The sequence below is a fragment of the Aptenodytes forsteri genome, unplaced genomic scaffold (genome assembly GCF_000699145.1).
Source record: "Aptenodytes forsteri isolate BGI_AS27 unplaced genomic scaffold, ASM69914v1 Scaffold15, whole genome shotgun sequence".
Classification (NCBI taxonomy): domain Eukaryota; kingdom Metazoa; phylum Chordata; class Aves; order Sphenisciformes; family Spheniscidae; genus Aptenodytes; species Aptenodytes forsteri.
The window spans coordinates 4,158,212-4,169,071 of record NW_008795129.1 but is presented as its reverse complement, the minus strand read 5'-3'; the positions used below and the strand labels follow the sequence as shown (position 1 = coordinate 4,169,071).

Sequence of the window (10,860 nt, the reverse complement as noted above, 5' to 3'; positions counted from 1 at the left end):
ACCCCCCTGCGCAGCCTGTTCCAACGTTTAACCACCCAAAGCTCTGGGGATAATAGCTGTATATGAATGACCCAACCTTTCCGACCTTATGTGACATTGGAAACTTTTTATAACTGCAGACTGTGAGGGGGGTAACCCTTTTATCAACATATGTACTCCCTGTCTTTGAGTTTATCCTCGGTCAGGATCATAATGATCATTGAAGTCCTTTTTTATGTTGTGACCCATATTACTTTATGGAGTCGATGTCCCAGTTTTGATCTTCTGGATATAGCCATTGCCTGTTGATCATTATTTCCTGGGATTTATCCATTAGTGAACTGCTTGCCAATGATCTCTGCACTTCCAAAACTGTGCCCTTATTCTTTCATCTCTTATCCTGTGCACTATCAGAGTGCCAGGAACCACATCTGAGCTTTTATCCCATGTATTGGGAACTCCTCTTTATGTTGCAAATGAGTTACAGAGAGCCAGCATCAGTAGTAGGATGAGTTTTCACCTTTCTGTTTCTGGAGTTACACTGCACAGATTACCTAGGAAGAGTCTAGCTTTGTGACTGCCAAGGTGAAAGCTCTGTTTTGTGCATTGCTGAGGAGAGAGAGATTTTTGCAGTGAGGAAGCAGAGCACTTTAAGGAGTACATTTTGTGCTGTTCACTTAAATTATGTTTTTAAGAACAGAGGTATCCCTGGGACATATTTGCCTACAAGGCTACCTCTCAGCTGGGCTTTTAGCCCTGACAAATAGCAGGGTGGCATAAGGACAAAACAGTCTTCTGGTTAGGGAAACACTCAGTCTGTAATACTGATTTTTTTTGCATCTCTGCTATATCAAGGGTGCTTGAGTTTCTTTGTATTCAGTGAGGAGGGCAGATGCCAGAAGTTCAATAATACGTTTGGTGTTCTTCTCTCTTCAGAGACAATTGTCAGGCCTGTAAGGGACCTGTCTCAATCAAGCATATATGATCCATTTGCTGGAATGAAAACCCCAGGTCAACGGCAGCTGATTACATTACAGGAGCAAGTGAAAATGGGCATACTCACCGTTGATGAAGCTGTACTTCATTTTAAGGAGTGGCAACTGAATCAGAAAAAGAGATCAGAATCATTCCGGTTCCAGCAGGTACAGGCTTATTCCACTGTTTAAGAAATACAGCTGTCGCTCTAGGTATATATCACAAGCTGTTGAGTGTGGGTACATTTCTTTCCTGGTTGGAGCAGGAAGACTGCTAGCACAGTCCCCCAGCTAGCAGAGTTCTCTCCTGACACAGAGGGGCTGTTCCCATGCAGCAGCAAGCAGGTAGCTATTTTACAGATCCGTTTGTCTTGCAGTAGTATTGTTAGTTTTTGGAGATTTGTACACTAGGAATTGGGCCAAATCCAGCTGGCTAAATTAGCTTTCTAGAGGTCACCTAGCACCTACCTGCTGGCAGGGGACTTCTGTGATGAACATTTAGCTTGTCAGTTCTCATCCATTTCAGATCAGTGAAGACTCAGTGTCCCAGATGGTGTATTGGCTTTAAAGTCCTATCTTGTAGATGGTCCGATCCCTCCCTGCGTGTTTGATGGCTCCAGGACATGTTTGTTCTTTGCAGCTAGGCAAGGTCTAGCAACAGTCATTAGTGAAAGCACAGCGTTTGGGTGGCTTAGCTGAATGAAGGAGTCATTATGTTGGCAGCAGCAACATAATGACTGGTGGAACTAGCAGTCATAGTTTAAAATTTCCATTCTCAAGTTAGAGTGGGGCTCCCTCTTTAAAACCACTGCCTGCTTCTTTTGGAGCCTTTTGTTCATGCTGTGGCAGTCTGCTCTCACGCTTGAGGTGCTGGTCTCCGGTGTGTGACGCTGTTTTGGGAGCTGTCAGAACAAAGCGAAGACTGTTCTCCTCCTGCTTCTCACTTGGAAGGGTCCTCTCTACCCAGAAACAGGCAGAGGAATCCCTTCTTCTGTCAATAAAGAACACAGTGTTACTTTAGTAGATGTCTGTAGCAGAGATGAAGTGGCATGCTCGGTGCCCCATCCCATGAACAGCTTTCAAAGTCTCTGCTCCAGATCTTGCCTCATGGTACAGCAATTGCTCTGTCTGCTTTTCCGCCTATTCAGTGGTTTCCTCCTCTTACATATGTACATATTTCCCTGCTGGAAAAGTTGTCTTCCCCCCACCCCCACCCCACCTTTCCTTACTGTCAGGTGCAGTATGCTGCCACACAATGGTGAAGAGACTTTGCTCCCGGTTACATTTCCAGGTGTCTCCTCTTGCTTCAGTGAGGACATCCTGAATTCTTTGACTTGTCCCTCACACTCTGGGATGCGTGGCAGCCTCCTCTGTCCCTGCAGTCAGAATTACCTGTTCATTAGTACAGAAAGGACTGTGCAGATACTTGATCGTCAGTCTTGTTTCTGTGCCAGTGTCACAGTGGAAACAGAAAATAGAGGGAGTTCTAAACCAAATGTGCTGCTTATCTGCAAGTGCCAGGGAATCTGTGAACTTGACCTTAACATACACAATGAACATCTGAAAAAACTTGGCTTCTGAAAGGCACACATGGAGTTCTGAGGGGAATAGATTAAAACCTGTTGACACGGTTTGGACTTCAGCCAGGTCTAGCAGGCTTTGTTACAGCTTGGTTGCAAAGTTAGCTGAAATATAATATTGGTATTGTCAGAAAACTGCTCATCCTCCTTTATCCAAAGCCCTGAAAAGAATATCTTGTAATATTTTTAGGAAAATCTGAAACGGCTACGAGACAGCATAACCAGGAGGCAAATGGAGAAGCAAAAAAAAGACAAAAGTGCAGGTAACAGTCTCTGATTCTGACATTCTCTGGTAATGAAGCAGCTAACAATATTAATAGGCTCTTCAGGCAGAAATGTCTCCGTGTTTATCATAGTTATGTGATATTTTAATATTCACATCCATGTGCCTGTTGGCTAAAACATAAGGAAGTTGCTTTACTCCTCAATTTCCCAGACTTGAGGAAAGGATGCCCACATCTGTGGAGTGAATCTTGATTCATTCATGTACAGTTACGATTGCCCTTACGTGATTGTGTTTAACTTTGTTCTTGGGTGCAAAGCTGTCTCTCAGAGGCTATACTTGCATAGAGCCTTCTGAGCTGTTCATTTTCCCTTCCAGATTTGGAAATTACAGTACCCATTCGACATTCTCATAATACTTTGGGGAGACCAGAATGTGGAATATATGAATACGCCCCCAGGAAAAACGTTTTCCCACCAAAAAAGGAGTTAAAGCGAGGAGACTGGAAAACAGAAAGCACATCCAGCACAACAAGTAAGCAAACCCTGAGTGTCACCCTCTCTACAGGAAAGCTGGATGGCAAATAATTCCCCAGCCCGACTCTGGAGTCAGCTCAGGGGAAAGGACTTCTCTTCCTGAATCCCAGTACTGACACCGCCACCCCAAACCCTGCATGCCTCAGGCTAGCTGTTCTCAAAACTGTAAAAGCAACTCTAGGTACATCAAGTGGTTTGGGCATCCTGTGTCTGCATCTCTGCAGGAGGGGAACCTGAAAGCTGAGCGAAAGATTCCCTTGAGCCTTCTCAGGGAAGGCATATCACCCATCTTCAGTTCTTAAAAGTAGATGGCAGCTGCTCTCTTGGAAAAAAGGATGCTCCCTTGCTGTGACTCTCAGCAGGCAGTGTGCTCCTCTGGTCTGAAGGGCATAGTTATATTGCAGGCTGGGAACTGGTCTCTACATGTTGTTTCCTCAATTGTTGTAGATAAAGGACAGCATTTTTCATTGGTAACTGTGGGACCTCTTGAGTGACTTGGACAGTCTGTCCATTTTTATTATCTTTGTTTTTTATTAGGTTTAATTTGTGCAAATTAAATCCCTGCATTCTTGCTGTTACTTCAGACTGAGCAATTCTTGCAGAAATCATTAAGATCATTTTGGTTCTCTGAAAGGAAAACTGAGTCCCAGTGAGGTTACTACCTTTGTGGCTCTTGGCAAGATACAGCTGGCACACATCCAGAGTAGGTGCCAGAGGCAGCTGTCTGAGCCAGTAACTTGCATATAAGCAGTTGTGAGAGAAATGTTAACGAGCCTGCAGAGTTCACTGTGTTCAGCTTGGCTCTCTTTCCCATGGTGTGATTGTGAGAACGGACCCTAACACAGTATTTAGCACTCTTAAGTGCTGCTGTTTGTACCAGCTGGTAATGAGAGTTACCTCACCAAGGCTAGGGAGGGACTGCATCTTATGAGAAAACCTCTCTAGCCTCCACTTCAGTGTATAGGTTTCTGAACATTAGTGTCCCAGTGTTGCACAGCCCTATAGAACATTATGTATTTATGACTGAAACCGGCCATAGCAGTGTAGGATATGTTTGTGAGTTGCTGTCCCCTTCAGAGATGGCATGACTGACTGCAAAAACATTCCCTACTCTGAGTCCGTGCAAGTTAAATGGGTTTGCATAAATGGTTGCTGAAGGTTGTTTGAACGAACTTGTCATTTTTAGCTCTGAAATAGACTAGGAAACATTCCTGTGATGAGTAAGGATTGTTGTGAGAGGAGGTGGTGAACAGCTATTGGGAACAATAACCTCTCAAGCAGTCACTTATTCCAGGAATGAATATGTGACAGTGCTCAGAGCCATCTACCTCCACGCAGTTGTTAAGGACATGGGGACTGATAATTTAAATATACATAAATGTTGGGTGTGTAACACTTGTGAAAATATTTACCTGACTTGCCAGCTGATAGTGGCACTGGATCCTTTCAGTTAGATTATGGTTGTGAGTATTTAACTGGAAGCCTGGACCTAGATAGGGCAGAAATCTGCTAGAAAGCAAGCAAAACTGAATGGTTTGGCCCTGTGGTCTGTAGATCCTTTATCCTTTCAGTTAGATTATGGTTGTGAGTATTTAACTGGAACCTAGATAGGGGCAGAAATCTGCTAGAAAGCAAGCAAAACAGGTTTGGCCCTGTGGTCTGTGTTGTATGAAATGCCATTGTTTGGATCCTGAATGTGTGAAAAATAACAGTGGAAATAAATTAATCTAAACAAGCATTAAATGATGTGTGCAAGAGGTAAGCATGAGGTTAGAAGGAGTCCTGAGTTAGTGATTTGCAGTTAAATCACAAGGATTTAATCATCAGTTTGTTTTCTCTTGCTTACTCACTCCAGGTAGTGCAAGTAACCGCTCCAGCACTCGGAGCATATTGAGTGTCAGCAGTGGGATGGAAGGGGACAGTGAGGTAAGCTCTCACCTCTGCTATATACCGGTCCACTGTTCTTAAGTACATGGCTTTGTTTTCATGCAAAAGAAGAGGAGCTCAGGGATGGCATTGCATTTGCAGAAATGGCAAAATGTAGCCACTTCTGTTGCGACGCTAACAAGAACCAAATTCTGCTGGTCCGTAACCTCTTTTCTTCATTTTGTAGGACAATGAAGCCCCAGAAACAACTAGAAGCCGCAGCCCAGTTGCCCACCAAGCAGAGAGGCTGCCTTTCCCAGAAAGGCCTCCCAGAGTGCCTCCTCGAGGTGCAAGCAGGTAAAGCTAAAATGCAGCTCAAACATGAGCTTTCAGTGAATCAATATGGAAGCCTTGGGCAGAAAGCGAGGCAGGAAGCGAATGTGTCTTTCAACGAAATCTACCAGACTATTACCTATAAACACACACTGTTAGGTCCTTGTTTCTCATCTGTAATACTTGGTGGAATTGGTTTCCTAGTTGGTAACATGCCTGTTACAATGCCGTTACTGCGGTTCACACACTGCAAGGGGCAGCACTCTTGAAGCACACAACGCTTGCTGTAATAAGACTGACCCAGGTGGAGTAGCATCCTGCCCCTGGCAGAGATTTAGCACCTGATCCTCCTGAGAAGATCGTCTTGGAACATACAAAGTGTAGAGCAAAGGGAATTCCCTTTTGGCATGCCCTCGGACTTTTTTTCTTTTTACAGATTTCAGACCTCTCCAAAGCACGCTTGTTTACATGTATGATTGGCCTCAAAATAAGAACTGCTGAGAAGATCGTCTTGGAACATACAAAGTGTAGAGCAGAGGGAATTCCCTTTTGGCATGCCCTCGGACTTTACAGATTTCAGACCTCTCCAAAGCACACTTGTTTACATGTATGATTGGCCTCAAAGTAAGAACTGCACTGGTTTTAGAAAAGGTGTTGAGCGGTTTTGCCTTGATTTGATCAGACCACCACGAACTTAAGAAACTTGTAAACATTCCTTTAGTCCAACCAGTGCAAGTCTATGAACTCTAGGCCCCAGAGGCTTATCTAAGTACAGATGCTAATAAAATTCTCAAACTGTTAAAATAGTCATTACTAACGTGTGGGTGCAGTAAGTTCTGTATGTTGACTTGGCTCTGGCAAGAATATAGCTGGAATTTCTCTGTAGTTAGTTTGAAAAAAAGATTTTGAATCTTTTGATCTCTTCCTATTGCTCTTCATCTAATTTTCAGGAGAAAGCTACTATACTATCAAAGTTTTACTCCAACCAAGTATTATAGCATCTCTTTGCAGTAATAGTAGAATTACTACAGCTGAAGAGCAGAAAAAATAACTTGGACAGAAACAGGGCTCTGGCACCTTGGCATCTGCTCTGTAGCTGAATCACTGGTAGCCTGTTTTTCTTCTTGTATGACTATTGCTTGTACAGTATTCTTAGCTATGATGTTATTGCATGCAATGTGTTGTTCCAGAAGCCTATTCTCTACTACTTTTTTAATGCATTTGTATTCTCTGTCTTTTTATAGGCCTGTAAGCTGTGACGGCTTTTATCCTCCACCTGTGCCCCCAAGAGGTCGCTGAATCTCTCAACATCTGTGGAATATGAGAGTTTGCTGTTTGTATGTGTGTTTGTACAGATATTCGTGGCTTGTCTTAAATTATTTATAAGTGGGAGCCAAATGTTTTCTTCCCCTTCCTCCTCCCTAAAGCTCTGGAAAAGAAAAAATCTTTTCCCATGATTTTCACTGAGAATTCTGGGCCTTCTATAACTTTTTTGCTTGGAAGAATTTTGCTTTGGGACTTCAAGAAAACGTATCGTGGTTGGGAAGGAGAACGCTGATGTGTGTCTTGGCAGCCCTGCACCAACATTAAGTTTCCCTTTGACCAAGAAAGAACACATTGTCCTTTTAGAAACTAAATCCTGAGAAGCATTGTTACCAAAACCCCCGATACAACCTACAAGGGCTTGACTGGAAAACATGCTTGAAACAGTAAAGAAAATAAGTTGTTCGAAGACTTTGTTTGAAGAACACTCATTACAGCAGGAGCAGGTGAATGTACTGCTGCTTGGTGTAACATTTTGGGTACGGACATACTGACCTTTCAGAAGGTGTAGAATCTCCCTCCAGCGATTATTAAACCATAGGAGGATGAGAAGTTGTCTTTATTCAAGAATGTATTTTGCATACAGCCTTGAAAACGCCTTTCCCTTTCCCCTTCCCTCCCTGAAGAGAACAGACATTAACAGGGTGTTGTGTGTGCTACTTTTACCATGAAAATTCCCAAGGCAGCTGGTAAGGGACCTGCTGTATCACAAAACAACTGTACTTAAACCTTTTTTGGGGAGGGGGTGGGTATGTTGTTACTTGAAATCACGACTGACCTCTCAAATTAGAGGAAGGAATTGGCAGCAATGCTGTGTTCTGTATCTCTTACATGTGTTCATCGTAGAAGCAATATGAAGGCGTTTCACTTCATGCTCTGGAATAGTATAGCGAGTCTCCAATTCTAAATGCACACACCTCACAAATACCAGCCGTGTAGTTAGCCTGCTGCAGTGGAAACAGGCAGCTTGGGGGCTGGACTCTGCTTGCTCTACTCTTCCTTTCTCGCGATGTGAATCTGCAACAGCTGTGTCCAGCCTTTTTTCTGCCTGAAGGCTTACAAACTTAAGGAGAGCTTCCTGGTTTGGCTCTCTGTGTTCCAAATGCAGAAAGCATGTAAAGCAGAAATTAATTTTGATTCCTCATCTCAAGGGACTCAAATGATGGAAGTGAGGGTTTTTGTTTGGTTTTTTAAATTTTTTTTTTCTTCCAGGCCTTGCAATCTTCTGTGCATATCCCGGCCCTTGGGGGACAAGTATAGAACTCTGATTGTCCACGAGTGACGCAGATGGGAATTCTGCAAGATAACATTCAGGGTAGAGAATTAAGCATTGGTTTTCAAGCCACTCCCCCTCTTCCAGCCCTGAGAAAGACATAGACATGTCTGTATTAGGTGATCCCTCAGGTACAGGTAGGACATGTAAAGCTTCTGTCCAGTCATGTAAGCTCCCCTTAATCTGTAAGAGAGCAGGTGATAGAGTTGTAGCTCCTTTCTCTTGCAGGGTGGCAAAGCCAATGTGTGGAGCTGCAGGAGTGACAGATGGCAACTGTGACTCAGCCAGCACTGAGTGAAGGTGGAGAAAAGCCTGTGCTGCTCTCAGGGGTATAAGCATAAGCTAAATATCATCTACTCATGAAATTCATAGGGTATGTCTCCAAGTGCAGTTCATATAGCCTCTCCTTTTGATGATAGAGGGATGCAGGTGTTGTGCTACAGGCCTTATAGCTAGAGGTGACCTTTTTTTTTTCTTTTTTTAAAGGACCTCAGTGCCTTCTCCAGTAACTCTGACACTACAGGCTCTCACTGACAGTTTGCTCTTTGTTCACAGTAGCCAGGGGAATGGTGAGGTGGGAGCTGCCTTCCTGTGCTCTTCTTGGAACAGAACAAAGTTCCCAGCACTGTTCGGTCAAATTGGAAGCAGGGAAGAAGGTTTTGGTGCTGAAATGAGGAAAATGGTAGCATGGATAAGCAAAGGAAACAGGGATAAAAGAAAGAAACTAAAAGAGGAAATTCAACAGCTTGTCTTCAGCTGTCACACATGCTTTGGTTTGCACACAGCTCCCTGGTTTTACTCAAAAGTTCCCCATCTCCTTAGTGCTGGCTGCAGCTGTGCTCCAGAGCTTGGAGCTGTGCTGTAATAAGAGAAATTAATCTCCTCCCACATCTGCCAGGCACAACATAAGGTAGAAATGTAGGATGTGGGGAAAACTGTAACAAGGCGGGAAGGGAAGAGCAAAATATGAAAGTGTCATGCAGAAGATTTCCTTTCAAAGCTGTTGGACTGAAGCAGCCCAGGGATCTGTCTTCCACAGCTCATTTTTAATTCTGCACCCCCTGCATGCGATAGCCAAATGTCTTCTGTGGGAGGGATTTATCTGAGCTGTATCTGAGCGTTTGCCTTTGCACAATCCTAATAACATGGCTGTGAACTGGATTTTTATTGCTAGTACTGCAGTGAGATGGTTTATATCTGAATTGCTGAAAAGTAGCTCATAAGTAGCCTTTCAGTCCCTCTCCTGTTTGCAGCTTAGATACTTCCTTAGTCGGACCTGACCTATCATACAAAAACAAATGGTAGTGGGGCTCTGGTTTGGAGGAGAGGTGAGCTGGGACAGGTAGGGCTGAGTAATATTATAAATGCACTCTGTTGAGGCCCCTTCTGCACCGCGTAAGGGGGCAAATAGAAGATGCAGCTGTAGTCTCAGGCATTCCCTTCTCCCTTTCTCTTTGTAACTCCTCCTGGATTAGTTAGGGGTCTCACTGATCAGCAATCACAGCAAAACTATCACCCTATCAAGGAGAAAAGGAACAGCACTAAAATGGCTTCACTGTTAAATGCAGATGAACAATTGGGACGCAGGCATGACTTTTCATGTCTCTTGCAGGCCAGCGGGACATGCACCTTCTCAGCTGCCAAAACGTGTGTTCCACGTTGGTTCGGTTTCATTTAGTTGCTTTAATCCTCTTACGGCTCGGTGTATGGAGTCCTTGTATGTGTAGACTCCAGTTGTGCTGGTGAGCGTGTGGTGCGTATTGCTTCCACCCAAGATGAGAAGTGCACTGGAACTGAAGCTCAGAAGAGACCAGAGAAGAAAAGTGCATGCAACCAGATGGTTGGTTACTCAAGAATATGCTTGGGGGGGGAGAGTGGGAATGAAGCGTGTTTCTGTCGAACGTTAGAGCTCAAGGGCTGAAGAGATCATAAAATTGCTGGTAAAAAGGAAATGGCCTGGCCACCTGTAGGGGCATCGACCAATTCACCAAGCTCAGGTGGCAGCTGGCTGGCCCGGGGAAAGTGTTTGCTCTTTGTACAGCGTGCCTCACAAAACCCGCTGCAGCAGATGGCTCTGGCTGGCCCGGTTGTTGACTGAGAGGCTTAAGTATTGAATAAACTGAAGATGCTGAAGCCTCCTCTCTCTGTCTCCCAAGGGTAAGCTACTCTGTTTTGGGCTGAAATGCAACGACTAGAAAGAAACATATGGTGTTATCGAAGCTGTCTAGGTTTTTCTTTTTTTTTTTTTTTTAATATAAACAGGGGTGTTGAATGGGTTCTGACAAGTATCTCTACAGGGACCTTGCTTCTACTGAAATAGGCAGGAGATTGCGAATGTACTACCTGGAAAAGGCTTCATATAAACGTAGCTTGCTGAAACATGTTCAGGGAAGGTAGATTAAAAGTGTAAGACCAGAAGGGGAAAAGCTTTTAGTATAGGTACGGTGGTCAGTGGTAAACAGGGAAATCTGTTCTCGCATCGTTCCTGCAAAGCATGGATGGCATGTGACAGCACGGCGCGGCTCCTGCGTTCAGCTCGCGTCCCTCACTATTTGTTTGTTGGTTTCTGCAGTATTTGAGAAGATGGTGTGGCCCCTGATTTTTTTTTTTTTTTTAATAAATACTATGCCTGATAGTCTCTGAAAATAATTTCTGTATTTGTTCAGTTTAAAAATTGTCGGATCAATGAATGCTTATTACCGTGAGCTTTTTGGCTCGGGGGGTTGGTTTGGTTGGGTTTTGTTGTTTGTTTTTTTTTTTTTTACTTCGGACT

General features: G+C 43.9%; 1 protein-coding gene across 1 annotated transcript in view; it reads left to right on the top strand.

The window, feature by feature from the left end:
* The window catches only part of PIK3AP1 (phosphoinositide-3-kinase adaptor protein 1), a 41,372-nt gene extending 34,104 nt beyond the window's left edge, over positions 1-7,268 (top strand). Inside the window, exons 11-16 of the mRNA XM_009277695.2 lie at positions 916-1,121; positions 2,724-2,796; positions 3,135-3,290; positions 5,148-5,218; positions 5,406-5,515; positions 6,736-7,268. Coding sequence (XP_009275970.1) covers positions 916-1,121; positions 2,724-2,796; positions 3,135-3,290; positions 5,148-5,218; positions 5,406-5,515; positions 6,736-6,790 — 671 coding nt within the window. The 3' untranslated portion in view covers positions 6,791-7,268. The remainder of the gene's footprint in view (positions 1-915; positions 1,122-2,723; positions 2,797-3,134; positions 3,291-5,147; positions 5,219-5,405; positions 5,516-6,735) is intronic.
* Positions 7,269-10,860: the final 3,592 nt, after the last annotated feature.